Source organism: Theropithecus gelada, chromosome 1 (assembly GCF_003255815.1).
Source record: "Theropithecus gelada isolate Dixy chromosome 1, Tgel_1.0, whole genome shotgun sequence".
NCBI classification, from domain to species: domain Eukaryota; kingdom Metazoa; phylum Chordata; class Mammalia; order Primates; family Cercopithecidae; genus Theropithecus; species Theropithecus gelada.
The window spans coordinates 91,301,993-91,326,055 of NC_037668.1; the positions used below are offsets into that span (position 1 = coordinate 91,301,993).

The 24,063-nt window shown below is 36.2% G+C and overlaps 1 protein-coding gene across 7 annotated transcripts in view; it reads right to left on the bottom strand.

Moving 5' to 3' along the window:
* ITGB3BP (integrin subunit beta 3 binding protein) overlaps positions 1 to 24,063 on the bottom strand; it is an 86,913-nt gene that overhangs the window by 50,789 nt on the left and 12,061 nt on the right. For 5 of the 7 annotated variants that reach the window (XR_003115597.1, XM_025356100.1, XM_025356110.1 and 2 more), the window contains exons 2-3: positions 18,828 to 18,870; positions 3,914 to 4,049 (exon numbers count right to left, since the gene is read on the bottom strand). Coding sequence is in view for 6 of the 7 variants with exons in the window: in XM_025356100.1 (XP_025211885.1) it covers positions 3,914 to 4,049; positions 18,828 to 18,870 (179 nt within the window). In the remaining variant the exon portion in view is untranslated. Of the gene's footprint in view, positions 1 to 3,913; positions 4,050 to 18,827; positions 18,871 to 20,360; positions 20,478 to 24,063 lie in introns of all 7 variants that reach the window. The other 2 variants (XM_025356133.1, XM_025356143.1) reach the window with 2 other exon arrangements.

Here is a 24,063-nt window from a genome sequence, read left to right on the forward strand (position 1 = left end):
AGTTAACAAGTACTCTCTGACTATGCAAATTTGTTTATTCTTCTACTTTCATTATTAAATAACGAGTCTGAAGTGTTCATGGGAATAAAGGGGAAAAATTTACTCTTTCTTCTTTTCTAAAATGCATACAACTGACCCTTGAGCAACTCGAGGGTTAGGAGTGCCAACCCTCCATGTAGTCAAAAATCCAAGTATAACTCTTGACTCTCCGAAAACTTAACTACCAATAGCCTACTGTTGACCAGATGCCACAAAGTCAATTAATACATATTTTGTGTTACATGTATTATACTGTGCATTCTTACAATAAAGTAAGCTAGAGAAAAAAGTTATTAAGAAAATCGTAAGATAAAATATTTACAGTATTGTAAAGTATTAATCAATACCATAAGTTTGTCATCTGTTTACAAGATGAACTGTCAGAAACGGTAGGAACTACAGCTGCAGACCTTAATCTACGGTACATATCAAGCAATTCAACTTTTTCTTGTAATATCATGATTTTTCTCTGCTCATTGGGAGCACTTCCAGCATCACTAGTGGCACTTTATGTGGGTTTCACGATGTTATTCAAGGTTTCCAGCATAGCCCTAAACATGATGAAAAACATACGAGAACCATGAGATCACTTTTTATTGCAATACACAATTTACTTGAGAGACACACTGCTTGTGCAGAGATTATCAGCATCACATGGTATGTCACGCAGATACTTGCAACACTTGAGCTCACTAAAACAGCAACAGGAGGTAGCTATGAAATTATTATAGTAGTATAGTATGTACTAGAGTTAATTTTATGCAGTTATGATTTAATACTGCATCTTTATATTCATTTACATATCTCTCAACTGCAAATGGGACTGTGTAGGGTCTAAGTGTTTGTATGCATTAATTTTGATAAATTTATTTTTTTATAATAAATTTGTGTATGTTTTATGGTAAATGATAGACTAGTAGCTACATATATTTTATGCATCCATGGCAAACCTAACTTTCTTTTTTTTTATATTTATAGTCTACAAAGTTTGTCTGCAGGGTTTTACAAAGTTGTCACAAAACTCCAAAAAATTTTCCAGTATGTTTATTCAAAAACAATCTTCATATAAGTGGACCTGTGTAGTTCAAACCCATGTTGTTCAAGGGTCAACTGTAATAGTATGGAGAAACTTGCTACGGGTTGGAGGAGGGCAGCAATATAATAATGCACATACAAATTAAAAAATATATAAATGATATACAACATACACACATACATATAGAGTTACGTGTCACTTAACTATGGACATACATTCTGAGAAATGCATCATGAGGTGATCTCATTGTTGTGCAAACATCGTAGGTATACTTATACAAACCTCCATTGTATAACCTAGCACACACCTAGTGTATAGCCTATTGCTCCTAGTCTACAAACCTGCACAGCATATTACTGTACTGAACACTGTAGGCAATTGTAACATATTTTAAGTATTTGTTTATCTAAACATATCTAAACATAAAAACGCATAGTAAAATACAGTATTATAATCTTACAGGACCATCATTGTATGTGGTCACTTGTTGAACAAAACATCATTATGCAGTACACAACTATATCATGTACTATACATAATTGTACATGCTACGCTTTTATACGACTAGCAGTGAACTAGGTTTGTTTACACTGGCATCACCACAAAAATGTGAGTAACGTGTTGTGCTACAATGTTATGATGGCTACTGGGCCACTAAACAATAGGAATTTTTCAGCTCCATTATAATCTTGGGGGACCCCGATATATACATAGTTTGTCGCGACTGAAACGTTATTATGTGCTGCATGAACGTATCTGTTAAATGTATAAACTAAAGAGTCGAAACAAATCCCGTATTTGGCCAATGTAGAATCTATGTAGAAGGAAGACATAGAACCAAATTTTTCATCCTTTTATAACTACAAATGCATTTAAATATAACATTAAGTCTTCTGTTCTCATAGTACATGGTTCAAATGTACATAGAAAGTACATATAAATATCTGGAGGAGGAGTATTCCAGGTGGAGAGAACTGCAAGACCCCGTGGCAAGAAGGGGCTCAGCATGACTGACAAATAGCAAGAAGGTAAGAGTGGCTAAAGTAGTGTAAAAAGAGGGTAGAAAATGAGGCAGACGAGGTGTTTGGGAATTAGATGGACATATGGCCTTCCATGTCATGATAAGGTTTTGGATCTCATCATAAGTGTGATGGGAAGTGAGTAGCACCTAAAACGTCCTTGAAAATGTTATTTAAATTTTATATTATGTTTTGTATAATATTTTTAAAGTGGGATTTGTTAAGAGATTATGACCTCATTTAGAATTTAAATGACTTCATAAGTCATATTTTCTCATTTATTTTGAACTAAGTTACTTCATAAAAATCAAGCTTTTTTATTTTTAAAACATGTACAAGATGACATATTAGGATAAGCAATGTAATTATTACAAATGACATAATCTGATACAGAATTCTGGACAAAATTCTCCTGTTTAGAGACTTCTATATGTGAGATATATACATTACGGCACACATGAAACATGTATGTACAGTCTGATGAATAACTAGAGTGAATCAGTGTAACCACTATGTAGGTCAAAAAATAGAACATTGCCAGCACCTCTGAAACCCTTGCTATCTGACTTTTAAAAAAAGAGCTTACTTAGGACTATAATTTGTGATAATTATCCACTTAAATGTCAACCGAAATCATGTGACCAATCTTTTTATGGGCAAAAAGAATGTCCCCTTAAGTCCATATTTAATTTCAATATGGAAATTGAGTACATATCAACTTAAAATCTATTCACATTTCAGTATAGGGATGTACAATCTCTAAGGCATTTATTTTTAATTAAAAAGATATAGCATGTATATAAAAATAGAACTATGAAACTTAAAGTGTATACATTTTCATACAGTTTAGGGAAAGAGAAACCTAATAGTCACAGCTTTAGGATAAAAAGCATTTGATTAAAGTAAAATTAAAGACATTCAAAACTTTAAGATCTCATTTTGTGTTACATTATAACAAATCACGTAAAATAAGACTTCTTTGTTTCTGGGTAGCTTCTAGTATATGCTAGCACTCACTAAATGTTAAACAATAAAATGTGAATTAGGCTAATGACAGTATATCTAAAGGATACACTATTAAATTTGAGCCTATTTAAAATTTTATATTATAAAACTACATGTCACTGATTCATAACCTTTCTCAAAAAAATAAATAAACCCATGAAATCGAGATTTGTGTTTTTAAATCAGTATTTTAGCAATAAACTACCAGAGGACAACAAATATGTATGGTCAAAATTAAAATTAAACTAATAATATTTTAAAATAAAGAATTTCATACTAAAATTAGATTTTTCTCTACGGAAAAATTCTACAAACCTTTTGTAAATACATTTGAAATAGTCAAGAAAAAGAAGGGAATGAAATATAATAAATAAAGGTAAGCTATATAAAGGTATACTAAACGTGGTTAAAACTAAATGGAAAACATGAATAAAGGTACCATTTAGAAGTATCACTCTTAAGTTGTAGTGCAGCAGCACCTGAATTATGCTGCCGTTAATTTATGCACATGATGGATAGCTTGTTAAGGGGCATATCTGTAACCATTATAATTGATAGTAGCTGAAGGCAAGTCAGGCCATAATTTCTATTTAATGGATGGGATAGTAAGGGAACAAAGCCTGCAGTTGCATTTTAAAATAAGTGCCGAAAGTTTACATTTATGTCCTAAGTAACACCTATATTAAGGTATTAAATTATTTGAGAGAAGAGAAAAATCAGCTGTAGCAAGATCCATATACAATTAAAGCAAAATTTTGATTTAGCCAATAACTAGAAAAACCTTACAATAAGTAGAAAAGAATGTTCAACTAACCATTTGATAGTCCATTTCTGTGCTTTTGTTCTTCAGAGCTTGTGGGAGAAGCAAACAGACTCATTTGACAAGTTCCAGTTGTTGGAGAATAAGTTATAAAACCTTTCTTCCTTGTGATTTTTGAAGGATCAAATGACTGGAAATAAATAACATTCATTTAGGACAGAAATAGTTATGTTATAGATTTTTGAAATTATATACCATTAAAAATCAGCAAAATTCAAATTCATTTCCTTGCTCTTGCTTTTCAATTACAAATATACTTAATTATCACTCTCAGAGTAAACACTATTCTTTCAAATTAGGTAGGCATTTCAGGTCTCTATAATAACTAGAACATCTCAATTTGATATTTACTAAATTTTAGCATTAAAAGGTTACTACCTTCTGAGATGGTATTTCCAAATAGGTTAGAGATGGCCAACTCTCCCAACCATACCCTGACTTTTGCTTTCAGCTGAACTTGAAGTGTAATTATGGGGCCAGGGCAGGAAAACTCTCAGAGGTGCCTATTACTAAGCCTCACACAGAAACCTTAGGAAGGATAACTGCTGTCCTACAGCTTCACAAAGTGGTCTGATGTAGTGTCTTGCTTCAATAATAACCAAAATAATGTCCAAACAATTGAGTCAGGCATTTAAGGCCTTTGAGGATCTGGCATATCTTACAAACTTCCTCTTAGCAGCTTCCTCCTTTGTGTTTCCACAGGTGTTGGACATACCTCTTATTTCAGGTAACAATTTTAATAAGTTTTAATTTTTCTGTCTGTTCGATTAGAATTTGCTCCTGAAAATAAATATTATTTTTTCATCTTTATATCCTAGAGAACTAAAAAAATGTGTGAGGAATGAATGACTTACAAGGAACAGTCCAGTAAATTTGGCCATCTTGCTCTACTCAGAATATACTAATTTATTCATTGGTTCATTCATCCAATTATTCACTGTTACCTACAGCTTCAGTCACTAGGCTATGTGCATTTGGGCCTCAGATCATTCTGTGATCTCAGCTTGGAACATCCTCTTTTTCATCTTCCCCAGGACCTAGACTTTCTTTAGTTTAGGTCCTCATTCATGATCCCTTTCCTTCAAACATCTATTGTCATACTATTAATTGTTCCCTTTCCTGAATTCCCTTAAAACTTGCTTTCCATAAGGCTTACTGATCACCCACCAGCACTGCTAACTAATGTGTACAAAGAAATACAACAAACTGCTCTGGCCTTAAGGAGTGTCTACTAAAAGTTAGAACAACAATGAAGAGGTTTTAAATTAGTATGTATGCAATGAAATTCAGAGAAGAGGGAAAATTCAAAGTTGGCTGCAGTAGTCTGTTACAGAAAAAAGCATGAGAAATCTGGAATAAGAGGTGGAACAGACAGCATAGGATGGATCTGGGGGATACAGGAAAGGTCTGATGGCTCATATATTGCCAACATACTGGATATAGCTTGGCAGAGGATTTGAAATAGTTCCTTAACTCTGCATGGTCAACTATCCTTTATTTTTAAGAGACCTATGGAGGAAATAGTGGCTGTGTCATCATTTTTAGTAATCTTAATATTAGTTTCAGAATCTATAGCATTCAAAAAAAATTTTTTTACAGTTAAGATTTTAAATATTGGGAAACAATATTTAATTATATTGAGAAACAAAAGGCATTTTTTATTTTATGTATCCATAGTGGCCACAAAAGGAATGAATATCTTTTAAAAAATCAAACTATAATATCAAGTTATAACTCTAAAGCAATCTTTTTTTGTACAGTGAAAAGGTTTTAAGTCTCTTTATCAGGTGGTTATTATTACCTCTCCATCTTGAGTTTTCACCTGTTTGTATGTATTCAGTCATAAACTATGACATTTATCCAATTCCTACTCTACTTTTCCAAGAATTTATTGCCCAGAACTACTTCACTGTGTATGTACAAGAAATGAAAGTCACTACCCTAATGTACATTTATGTCAATCTGTTTTCCTATTTTCACCAAAAAATTATTTATCCAATTGCCAAATGTCTAAACATTTTAACTGTAGATCATACATTTCTCCTGGGAAACAATTTTCCAGCTTTCAGAAAATAACTGTGAGTGTGCATGTGCTGTGTGTGTGTGTGTGTGTGTGTGTGTGTATTTTTGCCTCATTTTAGAAATACTGAAGCTTCTCTCTTTTTTTTTGTTGGTCATTTGTATTGGTTAAAAAGAAAAATGTCTGTCTACAACTACCACACACAGAAGGAAAACTGAAAATCTACCCTTTCCCTACTGTACCACTAAATATTCTTCAGTAAATATGCACTTTTGTTTATCTGCCCTACTGGTACACACAAAGGCATAACCCTACTTCCGTAAGTTTTCTTTCCCTCAAGGTTGTACCAAGCTCCTCTAACTTTTCATCTCTGAAGAGGTTTAAAAGTAATCCTAGAATCGATCTGAGAATTTCCATTCTGCCATCTCCCAAACTTTGAAGGTCTTGGCCTACTTATTACTCTCCCACAAAAGGAAGAATTAAGAATACTGGGATTTGAGAGAAGACTGAGCTACTGAGAAGTCAGTACTCCTTCCACTCAGCAACGATGAGTACTACCTATGAGTCCTTTAGAAAAACAGGAAGAAAAAGTAAGAGGGCTAGTTTTGGCTAGAAAAAAGCAAGGACTCAGGATGTAAACAAAACGAGAAAGAAAGAATGGAAGAGAGGAAGGGAGGAAGGAAGAGAGGAAGGGAGGAAGAGAGGAAGGAAGGAAGGAAGGGAGGGAGGGAGGGAGGGAGGGAGAGAAAGAAAGAGATGTTGGTGTTGGCTGGGCAGGGCGTTTCATGCCTGTTATCCCAGCACTTTGGGAAGCCAAGGCAGGAGGATTGCTTGAGCTCAGGAGTTCGAAACCAGCCTGGGCAACATGACAAAACCCTGTCTCCACAAAAAGTATCAAAAAATGAGCTGGACATAATGGTGCATGCCTGTGGTCTAGCTACTTTGGAGGCTGAAGTGGGAAGATCACTTAAACCCAGGAAGTTGAGGCTACAGTGAGCTGTGGATCACAACATACACACACAAACAAACACACACACATACAAGAAAATAGACGTCACAACCACTTCTATAATAATTTACAACTGCTGGCAGCTCATGCCTGTAATCCCAGCACTTTGGGAGGCCAAGGTGGGTGAATTGCTTGAGGCTGAGTGGGAGACCAGCCTGGCAACACGGGGAAACCCCGTCTCTACTAAAAACACAAAAATTTGCCAGGCGTGGTGGCGCACCTGTAGTCCCAGCTACTCAGGAGGCCGAGGCACGAGAATCACTTGGACCCAGGTGGCAGAGGTTGCAGTGAGCCAAGATCACGCCACCGCACTCTAGCCTGGGCGACATGGGAGATTCTGTCTCAAAAAACTAACAAACAAACAAATAAACAAACCTGCTTATAATATTTCCTGACTCCTTAGAGTTATTTAACACCATTTCTAAACAGAAGAAATGCCACATTCTAAGATGCTGCAATCAGTCCCGCCCAAATGCTACTGTACTTTTTATAAGGAGGTCTAATCTTGTACATTAGCAAAACTAAAATTTGGGCATTGATTTTTCTGCCTGAGAGAAAAAATCAATGTTCTCTCAATAATTGCAAATAGATATGATATTTTCCTTTCCTTCCTTCAATATCTTTCACAAATTGTAGCTTGCTTTGTCACCTTGTTTAAAGCATACACTACAAAAAATGCCTGCATTTTATTGATTTTGTTAAACCTATTATAAACAGTCTAGAAAGTACTAACGAAAAATTCTTGCAGGATAAAATATGGGGTTTAAAGGATACTTTATCATTATTTTGAACTGCCAGCCTATGCTAAAATATTTAAAACACAGATACTGTAGTGTCTGGCCAACTAGAAACAAAAGGGCAGCTAGAAGGAGATAATTCTTCATAAACTTATACTGGTTATTTAAGCTATCGGAGTGTCTCACTTAACATAATATGCATTACTAGTACTAATTATGAAATTTACATTAGAAAACTCTAGCATTAGCTGCCTTAGAGACTTTTTACAATGTGGGCCTAAGGTTCCTAGAAGAGTACTAGATACCAACCAACTACCTTCTTTATTTTTTTGAGACAGAGTCTCGCTGGGTCCCCTGGACTGGAGTGTAGTGGCATCGTCTTGGCTCACTGCAACCTCTGCCTCCCGGGTTTAGGCGAGGTAGCTGGGATTATAGGTGCCCACGACCACGTCCGGCTAATTTGTGTATTTTTAGTAGAGACAGGGTTTCACTATGTTCACCAGGCTGGTCTCTAACTCCTGACCTCAAGTGATCTGCCCACCTTGGCCTCCCAAAGGGCTGGGATTATAGGCGTGAGATACCACATCCAGCCCCAACTACCTTCTTATCAGCTACCACAATTATCAACCTTAATGGTTCTAAAAATGTTGGGGTTTTGTTTTTATGGTAGCTATGGAGAACAGAAACATCTTAGCGAACTTACAGGGATAGCAAGGAAAGAATATGACCAATATATTAAGAGCTACGGTACTGAATTATGCATTTGCTAAAACTCCTTGAATTATACACTCAAGATCTTTGAAATTAATAATATGCAAATTTCACCCTAACAAGAAAAATAAAATACTGGTTAAAAACACTGATGCACTGGTTTTTCTATTTGTAGTAATTATTTTTTCACAATTTAAAGGTATTAATTTTAATAATAAAAGTATCATTACCGTCATTCTCTTACACTGTAATTTTTTTTTTCTAAGGGATGAAGTCTTTCTCTGTCACCTAGACTGAAGTGCAGTGGCACTATCACAGCTCACTGCAGCCTTGAACTCCTGGGCTCAAGCGATCCTCCCACTTTACCCTCCTGAGTAGCTGAGACTATAGGTGCGCACTACCATGCTAGCTTATTTAACAAACAAAATTTTTTTAGAGACAGGGTCTTACTACATTGCCCAGGCTTGTCCCAAATTGCTACCCTCAAGCAATTCTCCCACCTCAGCCTCCCCCAAAGCTGGGATTGCAGCCAGAAGCCACCACGCAGGCTTCCAGAGACTTTATGGTTTGGCTTTACTTTAGGCCTATGATCCTTCTTGGAATAAACTTTGTAAATAAAGTGAGATATGAAGTGCATATGAATTTTGTATATGAAATGAATTTTTTCTATATGGTTACTATTTATTAAAGACTTTCTTTTTCCCCAATGAATTGACCCAGTATTTAAAATATGTTTAACAGATTTAATCAATTGCTAAAGATAATATAAAAATATATCCAACAACAGTATTAGAAATAAGATTTTCCAAAGAGAATGAAGAATCATGAAGTCTTTAAACAATTACACTAAAGGAAAGATAGCTGTGGTATATGGAAGGAACCGCAGACTTAATGTTGGAAAGCCTGGGCTCACATAATGGTTTTGCTGCTCCCCAGCTATGCTATCATGGACGCACCACTTATCTGAATTTCAGTTTCCTCACTTAACGAATATATTCCCTCACTCAACTAGCAAAGAGCAAAGAAAGTAGGATGGGGCAGGTAGCGCGCAGCTGGCACTGCCATGTATCTCAGGCCAGGATCCATGGCAATCACTCTCTTCCCTTGTGGAGGGAGGTGGGGGTGAGGGTGAAGGCAAAGGAATTCCAACCATGCCATTCAAGCAAAAAAAAAGTGAGGGCTTTTATGGAAAAGCTCCCTAGGACCAGGATGCTTTATCTTAGGCTCCACTCTGGGCAACCCATTTTCTTTTTGAACAAGGATATATAATAATATTTCCTATACCAGAATGAAAAGATTCAGCATGAAACCAGGTTCATGGACAACACCAAGAAGCCACAACATTCTGTGGGAGGGAATCTCTCAGGTAGATCAGGGCGGGGCTTTTCCATGTGTCTACTCATAACCCATTCATGAGACAGGGAGCCGGGAACTATTCCAAGCAACGGGTATGATTACAGGCAAAAGGGGCACTTAAGCAAACAGCTGCAGATTTGCAACTTCTAAGCTTACTCCTGCCTCATTCTGGGCCACTGTAATTTTTTTTTTTTTTTTTTTGAGATACAGTCTGACTCTGTTACCTAGGCTGGAGTGCAGTGGTATGATCATGGCTCACTGCAACATCCGCCTCCTGGGTTCAATTGACCCTCCCACCTCAGCCTCCTGAGTAATTGGGACTACAGGTGCATGCCACCATGCCTGGCTAATTTTTTGTACTTTTGGTAGAGACAGGGTTTTGTGATGTTGCCAGGCTGATCTCAAATTCCTGAGTTCAAGCAATCTGCCAGCCTCAGTCTCCTAAAGTGCTGGGATTACAGTTGTGAGCCACTGCACCTGGCCCTATAATTTTATTTGCTCCTTTGAACAAGTGCACCTTGGTTCTCACTTTCTCCAGGAGGCCAACTGTACTTGATGTGTGCAAATGATGTACCTTGTGCATTTTAACTTTTGTTTCCTTAATAAAAATATTTTTATATATTTTAATCTAAGGTCCTTATTTTTATACTTTGTTGTGAGGTACACAGGCAACCTCAGGGATAATTTGACAGCCGCTCCAGGTCTGCACAGCAGAAATACTTTGTGTTGTCGTTTAAATTACCACCACAAAAAAACAACTACTTGGAGTACATAGCCTATTGGACTATCTCATTTTTGTCAGTAAGGGCTGGGTTTTCTGCTGCAATGTCTTCTTAAAACTCCTCCAGCTTGATAATGTTTCTTGGGTTACTTGGTTTTAGTTGATTTGTCCCATGACTTGATCTCATTTTACTGGAAGATTGGACATGAGTATGAATAGGAAGGTGGTGCTGAGAGGTTAGAGCCTGGGCCAGGTGAAAGGCCTAGAGAGGAATAAGGTTAGATAAAGCTGTCTACATATGCAATAAAGGATTCCTACTCCAAGCCTCTAATCCTAGAGTACTAGACTTGCTTCACACACCAGATCCATCCTTCACTGAGATTAAACTAAATCTACCATGCACATTGAGGTGTGTGCGTGTGTGTGTGTGTGTGTGTGTGTGTGTGTCAAAGTATGAGCTGGTAGGCATAGGTTTTTTAAATGAAACGTTTGTACCCATCTGTGCTGCCCAGGAATAAATGTATGAAGCAAAGACAAAAATCCTTAATTTTTCTAGCCAGGTGTGGTGGCATGTGCCTGTAGTCTTAGCTACTCAGGAGGTTGAGCTGGGAGGATCACTTGAGTCCAGGAGTTCGAGGCTGCACTGAAACATGATCATACCACTGCACACCAGTTTGGATGACAGAGTGAGGTCCATACTCTAAAAAAATAAAATAAAACAAAAAATCCTTAACTTTTGAAAATTCTGGACTTAGAGACCCAGTCCCATTACCAAGGGCTTTTGTTAATACTATCTGGAGCCACTGTCCTGCATTGTTGCAGTAGTGATTATACAGTCATAGTAGCTGAAGAGAAAGGGAGTTTCATTTACCTGCCCTACGAGCACTGTAAGTTTACATCACTTTGTTCAAACAGGGCAAATAGGATGTATTGGGTGACGTGTCTCATCCTGGGTGGGAGAGTAAGAAAAGGAAGATAAATCTAAGTATCTAAGTCACTCAGAAGCTTTTATATAGGTGCAAAACATGTACGTCAAAGTGACCACAAGATTAATAAGAGATGGACAAATGTAGCTCGATGTTTACTGACAGAAACTAAAGCTCTGTGCAAGTCTGAATTCATGAAGAGGGAAGGACAGAAGGTAGGCAGAGTGTGTACCTGTCTGTTCTTTTCTTGTTCCCTTCCCCATCTTCCTGAACTGCAGGAGACTGAGCTCCCTTGGGCTCTGGTGACTTTATCACTGGGATGTGTTTATTTTATGGTCAATTTGCTGTACTCGGCACTTCTTTTCTGTTGCACTATTGTAACACATCCTGTTCCTTTCCCCCTCTTTTTCTTTTTTTCCCAAGAAAATACAATGAATAAATACTTATTGGGGAAAAAAACAAAAAACAAAAAAAGATATACAATTATAAACATATGCATATCTAATAGGAGAGGCCCAAAATACATAAAACAAAAACTGGCAGAATTGGAAGGGAGAGATTGAAAATTCAACTATAATAGTTGGAAACTTCAATTCCCCACATTCAACAATGAATACAAAAACTAGACAGAAAATCAGCAAGGAAACAGAAAATTTGAACAAAACTACATACCAACTAGACTTAACAGACATCTATAGAACCCTCCCCCAATAGCAGCAGAATACACATTCTTCTCAAGTACACATAAAACCTTTGGCAGGATAACAATATGTTGGGCCACAAAACAGGTCTCAACACATTTAAAAAGATGAAAATAATACAATGTTCTCATAAAGAATGTTCTCTGGCCACATGGAATGACAATAAAAATAGCAGAAGAAAACTTAGAAAATACACAAATATGTGTAAATAAAACAACACACTGCTAAATAACCAATGGGTCAAAGAAGGAATTTTTTTAAAACTTAAAAAACACATTAAGAACAAAACAAAACAAAACATACAAAAACTTAATGGGATGTAGTGAAAGTGGTACTCAGAGGGAAATTTATAGCTGCAAATAACTATGTTAAAAGAGAGAGCTCTCAAATCAATAACCTAAGCTTCCACTGTAAGACACAAGAAAAAGAAAAGCAAACTAAACCCAAGGCAAGCAGAAGGAAAAAAAAGACAAAGAGAAAACAAATGAAATGGAGAACAAAAACCAATAGAGATCAGTGATTCCAAAAGTCAGTACCTTGAGGAGATCAATAAAATTGGTAAATCTTTAGCTAGACTGATGAAGGAAGGAAGAAAAGGAGGGAGGGGGAGTGGGAGGAAGGAAGGGATGGGGAGTCAAATTATAAAATCAGGGATGAAGAAGGGATGTTATAACCGGTCTTGCAGAAATAAAAGAAACCATAAAGGGATACGATGACCAACTACATGCCAACAAATTAGATAATCTAGATGAAACAGGCAAATTTCCAGAAACATGTAACATACCAGGATTGAATTATGGGGAACTGGAAAATCTGAATAAATCAACAGCATGTAAAGACATAGAGTTAACATTCAAAAAATTTACAACAAAGAAAAGTCCAGGACCAGGTAGTCTCACTGGTGAATTCTACTAGTGTTGTTGTTGTTTTTTTCTTGAGATGGAGTTTCATTCTTGTTGCCCAGGCTGGAGTGCAGTAGCGCAATCTCAGCTCACCGCAACCTCTGTCTCCCGGGTTCAAGCGATTCTCCTGCCTCAGCCTCCCGAGTAGCTGGGATTACAGGCATGTGCCACTACGCTGGGCTAATTTTGTATTTTTTAGTAGAGACGGGGATTTCTCCATGTTGGTCAGGCTGGTCTCGAACTCCCAGCCTCAGGTGATCTGCCTGCCTCGGCCTCCTAAAGTGCTAGGATTACAGGTGTGAGCCACTGTGCCCAGCCTTTCTACTAATGTTTAAAGAAGTGACACCAATTTTTCTCAAACTCTCAAAAAATAGGAGGAAACACTTCCTAATTCTCTGAAGCCAGTATTATCCTGACACCAGAACATTACAGACCTAAATCCCTTATAAATATAGATGTAAAAACCCTGGCAAATTGAAATTTGCAGCAAAAAAGAATTACATGTCATACACAAGCAGAATTTATCCAAGGAAAGCAAGGTTGGTTCAACATACAAATATCAATCAATGTAATACATTATATTAAGAGAATAAAAAAAAAAAGCACACACGATCATCTCAATTATGCAGGAAAAGTAACTGACAAAAATCTAACATCCTTTCATGACAAAAACACTCAACAGACTAGGAATAGAACAGAATTTTCTCAATCTGATAAAAGACATGTATGAAAAACTCAGAGCTAACATCATACTTAACAATGAAAAACTGGATTATTTCCCTCTAAGATCAAGTACAAGAAAAGGATGTCTGCTCTTGCCACTTCTACTTAACATTGTTCAGGAGGTTCTGGCCAAATAAATGAGCACGAAAAAGAAATAAAAGGCATAGATTGGAAAAGAAGAAGTAAAACTATCCCTACTTGCAGATGACCTGATCACCCTAAATAGGGTGGTGGACTGTGGCTCACGCCTGTAATCCCAGCACTTTGGGAGGCCGAGATGGGTGGATCACCTGAGGTCAGGAGTTCGAGACCAGCTTGACCAACATGGTGAAACTCTGTCTCTACTAAAAATACAAAAATTAGTTGGGCGTGGTTGCGTGCACCTGTAGTCCCAGGTACTTGGGAGGCTGAGGCAGGAGAACTGCTTGAACCCAGGAGGCAGAGGTTGCAGTGAGCCGGGATTGCACCATTGTACTCCAGCCTGGGCAACAGAGCGAGACTCCGTCTCAAAAAACAGAAAAAGGAAAATCCCCAAATTATCAATGTTAATAAATCGGTTCAGCAAGGCAGCAGGATATATGATCCATATGTAAAAATCAGTGTATTTCTATACATTAGCAGTGACTACTCTAAAAATCACATTATAAGGCCGGGCGCGGTGGCTCACGCCTGTAATCCTAGCACTTTGGGAGGCCGAGGCGGGCGGATCACAAGGTCAGGAGATCGAGACCACAGTGAAACCCCATCTCTACTAAAAATACAAAATATGAGCCGGGCACGGTGGCGGGCGCCTGTAGTCCCAGCTACTCGGGAGGCTGGGGCAGGAGAATGGCGTGAACCCAGGAGGCGGGGCTTGCAGTGAGCCAGGATCGCGCCACTGCACTCCAGCTTGGGCGACAGAGCGAGACTCCGTCTCAAAAAAAAAAAAAAAAAATTCCATTGATAATAGCTTAAAAAGAATAAAATACTTAGGAATAAATTTAATCAAAAAACTACAAGTTACATACTAAAAGCTATAAAACTATTGAAAGACATTAAGCGAGATCTAAATAAATGGAAATATATCTCACGTTCATGGTTTGGATGACTTACTATTATTGTTAAGATTGCAAATTTCCCAACCGAATCTGCAAATCTGATATAATCCTTATCAAAATTCCAATGCCTTTTTTTTTTTTTTCCAGAAGTGGACTAACTGATCCCAAAATTCATATGGAATTATGAAGGATACAGAATAGCCAAATCAATCTTGAAAAAGAACAACAAAGTTGGAGGACTCATACTTCCTGATTTCAAACTTAAAATTAAAATGTTTTTTGATCTTAGAAACTTACAGTAATGAAGACTGCATGGTAGTGGCATAAACACATATATATAGATAGACAAATGGAATTTATCTGGGCATTCTGAAATACATATATACATTTATGATCACTTGATTTTTAACAAAGGTGTCAAGTCTGTTCAATAAACGAAAAAATAGTCGTTTCAGCAAATGGTAGGGACTAGATGCATTGTTTTACATGTGGGTATCTGTTTACATAGGAGTATAACCAGTAACTGGTTATATACATGCAAAAGAATGAATCTAGTCCCTACCCTTGAACCATGTACAAAAATTAACTCAAAATGGAAGACCTAAATGAAAGAGTTAATACTATAAAACTCTTAGAAACGTAGATAAAAACCTGTGTTTCCATGGATTACAAGTTTCTTGGATATGACATCAAAAGGACAATCAAAGAAAAAAATAGGTAAATTGAATCTTGAAAATATTATGCTAAATGAAAGCCAGACACAAAATTATATGACTCCATTTATATGAAATGTTCAGAAGAACATCTATAAAGACAGAAAGTAGATTAGTGATTTCTAGGGGGTGGGGGAGAGGAGGATATTGAGACTAACTGCTAATAGGTATGGGGTTTCTTTTGGGGGTGAGAGAAATGTTCTAGAATTGGAGAGATTAGGTTAGGCAATGGCAATAATCTGACTTAGAAGTGTCTTACTGCCAGGCATGGTGGCTCACACTTGTAATCTCAAGACTTTGGCAGGCTGAGTTGGGCGGATTGCTTGAGCTCGGGAGTTTGAGACCAGCCTGGACAACATGGTGAAACTAAAAAAAAAAAAAAAAAAAAAAAATTAGCTGGGCATAGAGGCCCGTGCCTGTAGTCCCAGCTACCCAGAAGGCTGAGGAGAGACGACTGCTTGAGCCCAGAAGGTTGAGGCTGCAGTGAGCTGTGATCACACCACTGTACTCCAGCCTGAGCAACAGAGTGAGACTCTGTCTTGGGGGGGGGGGGGGGGGAAAAAAAGGTGTCTTACTAATAGTAATGGAGTACTCTTGACTGGGTATCTATATATAAATCGGCAAACCTCCTCAACAAAACCTGCACCACTACTCCTCTGGCAGGACGCCTATTGAGCTGGCCTTGGTAAGAAGCATGCTCTTCTCTTCCCAACCATAGCATCTTCTATTCTCTCTCTGAAGTGGCCAGAAAAAGACTGGGTCAAGCTGGCTTGGTATATGGCCAGGTAGCCAGTTGTCCATATAAATTCATCTGGACTGCCATTGGCAACAGTTTGTAATATATAATTCATCTTCATTCCTTAAAATCCATCTAGGAACAATGGTTGGAGAGTAACAACTCAAGCAGCCCAAATACTGTAGATGATTATAAATTGGAACTTTCTTCAGCTCCTTACAACACCCAACAACTTGTGAGGTTCAGCAAATTGTGGTACTGGCAGTATACATTCTGTATATTAAAGAAAGAACACAGGGTATGGTCCATATCTCTGCTTGCCCCATTAGAAGAGGTGTATTAGTCTGTTTTCATGCTGCTGATAAAGACATACCCAAGACGGGGAAGAAAAAGAGGTTTAATTGCACTTACAGTTCCACATGGCTGGGAAGCCCTCAGAATCATGGCGGGAGGCAAAAGACACTTCTTACATGGCAGTGGCAAGAGAAAATGAGCAAGATGGAAAAGAGGAAACTCCTGATAAAACCATCAGGTCTAATGAGCCTTATTCACTACCACAAGGACAGCATGGGGGAAACCGCCCCCATGATCCAAATTATCTCCCACCAGGTCCCTCCCACAACACGTGGGAATTACGGGAGTACAATTTAAGATGAGATTTGGGTGAAGACACAGTCAAACCATATCAAGAGACATAAGAAAATGGCATTTGAGCCTTGCCCAAACATCAGGAAGCATTAATCTCCACAAAGATCTGCAGCTGCATTAGGACTACTGGGAGTTAAGAGTTCCAAGTATCTCTGGATATGGCCACTGCTTAGGACAAATAGGCTCCACTTCAACCAACTGGCATATAAGGGCCATCTCTTTCCCTTAGAAACCAGTCTTCCTCCTTTAGCAACATATTGGTAAGGCAAAATGACCACAAAGTTACTACTAGTTCCACTGTAGCTTCACAACAATTAAGTACTCCTAAAATTGTAGGTATATATTTTGAATGTCCAATTTCCTTTTGCATGGGCTAAGGCAGCCTCAATGGGGTCATGGGCCATGTGGGTATATAACCGGAAGCCAAGTTGCTTCAGGGCTAAGTTGTTAGTAGAGTAGATGAATTGTGTATGTAGCCATGGAGAGAAGCCCAGACTTAACACCAGAACAGAACAAAAGCTGTTAGCTCTAAGATGCAAATATAGAGCTTCAAACATATGATAAGGCAAGAGGAAAAAGCTGAAAATACCAGAAACTGGTCAGGAAATAGAAAGGCCCAAGCTAGTATGCTAGAAACCTCCTTCAGGCGGATGTGGTCATGTGGTACCAAGTTAAATCAATCGGTACTACTAAATCAGTTGGTACAAGCTTAAATCAATTTAAGTTCTGTTGAAAGGTACAGGACTGGGCCAAACATAACAACGTATTTTTCTAATACAGGATATCAGCTGTGACACTGGCTACCTTGACACATCTTCATCTGAAGAAAAAATACATAGAAAGCCTGCTATGATGATAATTTACTTCATGAAGAGAATAGGTTCTGAAACGGTCATTCTTTTCCATTTAAACAAAGTTACCATCTCCCAAAGAACAGCTTTGGGGCAGGAAAGAACAGTATTTCATTTCAAGCTGGACTACTCATCTACCAAAATACCATTCTGACCAAAGAAACAGATGCAGAATTATAGTCACAGCTGCATTCTGCACAGAACAAGTTGGATAATGGTATTCTAAATTGCTAATTATACTGTTAATGATTTTTTTAGTGTCATTGCAGTACTTTGCCACCTTTGTTTAAAAATTTTTAAAAAGCATGTAGCAAGTTTTCTAAATGGTAAATTTCTGTTTTGTTAAATACCAGTGAGTCTTCCAAAGAAAAATTCCATATAAAACCCATTTATTGAAATGGCATTCATATGTGAATTTGGAGGAGCCTATTTATTGACTAGCTATTTGTTTTAATTTACTTTCTCACCAATTTACCTGCATTTAAGATTCTGAGGTCATAAGTATCTCAGTATTAGTGTTTCTATCTAGATCCATAGTTGGTATGAAAAAATAATAAACTAACATATGTCATGATATGCTGACACTGGGAATGTGCTACAACTCAATTTACAAAAAGTAATGGCAACAGTACAATTTAATTTTCATTGTGATAACCGTGGTGTAATTTATTACAGTGTTAGTATTATGCTGTTTAATCCATGCCAGCATAGCTGAGGAAGGTAATTACATTTTTGATATAAAAATGCTACTAATGTTTTCATTTCATTTTAGCAGATTATAGTATGCAGATTAAAAGTACTGTCATTGTCCTATATTATTTCTTGTACATTTAAGTGGCAGACTATTTTTTTCCCACAAATAGTGAATTAATTTCTACTAAATTATTTCATTAAGGTTTTTAAATAATTAATTTGCTTCTTAACTAAACACCTCAAGCAGGCCAGAAACTTCCACATATTAGATTTACAAAAACTAAAATATCTTACATGCAGAAAATGGTGTACCAATCACAATTACATCACATCGTGTCTTGATAATTTTAATATTTAACAAGGTAAATTAGTAGTTAAAAATTGAAAACCAATCTTATGCAATGACTTTTAAGCAAATACTTACATTTTCTTCTAACAGATCATCCAATTTCAGTGATCTTTTAACACTACAAACAAAAAATTTAAAGAAATTTTAGATTGGACATGCTTTAATTAAAGTAGCCCAATAATTAAGGGAAAGATATATAAACGAAGATTCTAAGTTAGTTCTGCCAACCCATTTTTATATTATTTATTAAAGCAGAATACCATATGAAGAAAGCAATTATTTATGATGACAGGTTTGATTCTAATTGCATATCTCTAAATGGGATCATAATTAAATATTTAAATGAGTTACTTTTAAAAATATATGCAGTTATATATACAAGGACTACCGTACAATTTAAACATCTGTCATATTATAAAAGGCCTTATAAAAGTTAGTATGTTTGTCTGCTTTAAAATACCACTATTACAATATCATATATAAGAGCAAAATAATTTATACACTTTCAGTGGAGATGTTGAAAGTATAGTACAGAAACAGTGCACTAGGTGTTAAAGGTATGAGCATGGTGAAAAAAAGTTTTGCACATTATTCTAGCTTTAAACATGATTCAGTGCAACCAGACTATGACTTAACTGAGGAACAGATGCTCTATGTCTTTATAAGTCCCCAATCCATAAGAAACTATTTTTTGTTTCCTTCACTAAACTGATTCAGGAATATGCCAGGCTCTCTGTGTGCAAAATCTGTTCTGCTAAACTGGATGCCCAGCTGTTGGTGACAATGCTTAGAAAGGGAAGCGGAATATTTATAATACTTTATTTCATACAGCTGTCTTCTAAAGAGCAGTCATCAACATTTTATTGAATGCAGACTAAATGTTCAAAGGAGAAAAAGGTCAATATAAATTAAAACTAGTTTTCTCAGTGACAAATGCAGTGTTAAAAGTATTTTCTTGATTCTTGAGAAATAGAATTAAAATATTAAAGAATTAAGAGCATAAAGCAAAAAGATTGTACTATATTGTATTACAGAAATCCCCCAAAAGTTTGTATTGATCTTAGAAAATGACTATTCACACATAACTATTGATTTACAAAGGACAGGAATAAGAAAAAATAGAAGGGATGGTCAATCTAAGAAAATCATTGAACAGTAAATATTAAGTACAAAAACAATCTATCTAAAAGGAGATTATTTTGCTACTATATCCACATTAGCTTATCACAACATTATTTCTTGAGATTAAATTGGTTTAAAGAATTATTTATGCTTTTAGAAATCCACTTAATATCAATTTAATCTGATTTCCCAGTGAGTCAAGAAGAAAACAGAGGTACAAACAAATTAAAATGCAGATAATTTTTTAAAATTTATATTTAGCTTTGGAATACATATTGCCGTATTTGGGTATGTAAGATGTTCTGGTATTTATAACACTTCAAAAATAGAAATTAGGCCAGGCGTGGTGGCTCACGCCTGTAATCCCAGCACTTTGGAAGGCTGAGGTGGATCACCTGACGTCAGGAGTTCGAGACCAGCCTAACATGGTGAAACACCGTCTGTACTAAAAGTACAAAATAATTAGCCTGGTGTGGTGGTGCACGCCTGTAATACCAGCTACTCCCAAGGCTGAGGCAAGAGAATTGCTTGAACCAGGGAGGCAGAGGTTGCAGTGAACCAAAATCGTGCCATTGCACTCCAGACTGGGCAACAGGAGCAAAACTGTCTCAAAAAAAAAAAAAAAAGAAATTAAAAAACTAAAGTTAAACAGTACAGCATTTCTTATCCTTTGTTTCTAAATGCTATTAAGATGCAACACTATACTTCAGAAGGAGACAAATTCCATCCTGCTATTAACTGTTCAAAATATTGCTTTATTATCAATGGGTAATTCTTAGGGAAAGTAACTAAATGTTTGCTTTTAAAAAGTTTACAGATTAGGCCCCAGGTTGATCTAAGAAACCCAAGGAAATAAGTAAAAAATAGAAAACAAGAAAGTAAGCTGAGTTAAAACAGGCTGTCATCTCCCACTTTATGTTTGGTGACAATCTAAACATATTATTTATTGAGGGTAGTGTAGTATTAAGATAAATCAGACATCTAATAACCAAAAGTTATAATACTTAAAATAATCCTTAAAAGATATAATAGACAAGACTAGAAGAAATCTAAGAAATCACTTAGTTCAGCCAATAGGGAAAATAGTTTGTGCAACTTGCCACCTGTCACACATCTTGAGGGAGAGAAACTCAGATCTCAGGTCCTGTGCGTAATAAATCTTTATTGAGTTGAGGGGAAGGGAATTAAAGAAGGGGAAAGAAGAGCAAATCCACTACAGAGTTTATGACCATCTATTCTTAACATTTAATTACAACTGGGCCCAACCACTCTTTTATAACTAACACAATCATAAGAATATACTAAATTGATTAGTTTACTGTTAGTAGGAATAGAGGAGACGGATGAAACACATGAAGGAAAAATAGGTAAAATTTGATTAGATATACGGGATATTTTCCTAAAATATTTACTCTCTTGTTACTAGTATTAGCTAACAAAAGTGGTATCTTTCTGGTAGTTCTGTAAAGTTGTAAAGCAGCTCCTGTGGCTACTATCTTGGTTTAAAAAAGTGGGCACACAAAATTGGACAAAGGACTTGAATATACATTTCTCCAAAGAGATATACTAATGACCAATAAGCACATGAAAAGATGCTCAACATCTCTAATCACTAGGGAAATGCAAATCAGAACCACAATGAAATATTACTTCACAACCTATTAGGATGGCTACTATTTAAAAAAAAAAAAGTGTTGGTGAGGATGTAGAGAAACCATAATCCTGTGCACTGCTGGTGGGAATGTAAAATGGTTCAGCAGCTATGGAAAACAGTATGGCAATTCCTCAAAGAATTAAAAATAGAATTACCATATGATTCCATGATTCCACTTCCAAAAATAATTGAAAGCTGGGACACAAACAGATATTTGTACACCAATGTTTATAGCAGCATTGCTCACAATAGCCAAAAGGTAGAAAAGCAACCCAAATATCTACTGACAGATGAACAGATAAACAAAATGTGATATATACATAAAACAAAACCTTATTCAGCTTTAAAAAGAAGAAATGAAATTTGACATGTGCTACAACATGGATGAACCTTGAAGACATTATGCTAAGTAAAATAAGCCAGTCACAAAAGGACAAATATTGTATGATTCCAAACATAGGAGAGTAGTCAAATTCATGAAGACAAAAAATAGAATGGTGGTTGCAGGGGCTAGAAGGAGTGAGGAATGGGAAATTACTGTTTAATGGATACAGAGTTTCAGTTTTACAAGATGAAAAAAATTCTAGAGATGAATGGTGGTGATGGTTGCACAACAAAGTAAATATTCTCAATGTCACTGAATTGGACACCTAGAAAATGATTGAAATAGTAAATTTTGTTATGTATAATTTAGCACAATTTAAAAACAGATAATTATTTAAAGGATATCTATCTATTGTGTCATAATTACCTCCCTCTTACAGGTAACATCTCTGTGGGTGACTTCTAACTTCCAACTTACCCAAATTTCCACCTATGCCCATAATTTACAAGTTATATTCTATTTCTAGGAATACTAGGTTTAGATTCACTGGGATCAAAATTCTGGTTGCTACCAGAATTACTGCTGTTGAGAATTTTAAAAAATATAAAACATTTGACATGCAATTTTACATATAGAGTAACTATGTTTGTATAATTATATTATTCTCTAAGACTGTCCTCCTGTTTTTTATTTAGCTTAACACATGGTAGTATCCTGAATAGGATTATCTGGTTCATCAGAACAGAACAAGTAGATGAGTTTTATTATACAATGTTATTGACTAACATAAGTTACAATATTAAAGACATTATTCTAGGAAAAAAAACCCCTATCATTTGATTCCTAATGAAAAACCAGGAATGACACTCAGAAGATCACAAAATTATATGATTTGAGGTTCTCTTATAGAACTTTTAAAACATTAGTTTAAATACAATTTTGAATAGCAGGACTGAGGGGAGGAATGGAGGGGGTAAAGAATAAGCTTAGTAAAGCGGTTAAGACTCAGGGAGCCTTCATACTACGCCAAATTCTTCCCTAAGGTTGGGCAAATCACATAATCTCACTAAGCTTCATAAAGTTGACAGTAACACTGGCCTGTAAAGTAGTAAGAAATTTCTGAGTGGAAGATAAAAATATCACTGAGTATTTCAGTGCTTCCATTTACTCCACACTATAATAGAGATGATAATATTGCCAGCTACAACTTCACAGGAGTGGTTAGAGGATTACTGAGTATGCTTGTGAGATTCTTAGAAATCCTTTGATGAAAGGCAATGGCCAAATTCACATCCCATGTGACTCCTTAAATGTAAACTGAGATATGTGAAATGATTTATTTTCCATTCTATGTATGGGAATGAGCAAAGAAGGGAGAAGAATCTATTATCCTTTCTGCATTCTCCTTTTCATTCAAGCCTATGCTTTTTGTGTTCAAATTAATAACAGTAATAGCCACTAATACTGTTATTAATCATTCATTTAGATGCTTTCATATTGACAATATTGTTATTAAGTACTGTCACATACATACATATAAAGGAAGGACATAAGTATGTCCTTTGTAAGAGTCTCTATTGAAAGCACTCAGGTCTATCAGAATTAAAAATGGTAGATGGGTGATAGACATTTTTCTGTACAAATTTTATTTCACAACATAAACATAATAACAAAAAACTAACTGATATCTACCACACCTTTGAGATTCCAACAGAATCATCTCTAAGAAGTTTCTACTGACACTGTCCTGTTTGCACTAGGGAAGCTTCAACTCTACTAAACAGCACTTGTGCATGACCCTCTCACCAAACTTATGTTGAAACTATTCATGTTTGTTTTTCTTCCCCAGACTAAGATGTTTATATCGTTAGCACCATGTCTACTAACTGGTAGGTTATAAGTTCTAAAAATGCTTGAACTATCTCTTCCATTAAAGTTAAAACTCCTAGATAGCACAGTATCTATTAATATTTGAATCCCCAAAGCCTGATACAGTGATTGGCATACAAGTGTTATATAAATTAATGATTTGTTTAATTAATTGCATTTATTTTTTAGTTCGAAACACTAATCTCAAATTCAAGAATATATTTAGTTTTTTCAATTTTCTATGGTGCTCCAATTTTGTGGACTTAAATAATTTTGGTTTAAAATTCCTAGATAAGACTTTTTTTTTTTTTTAAAGCCATTCCCATCAACCATATTTAAGT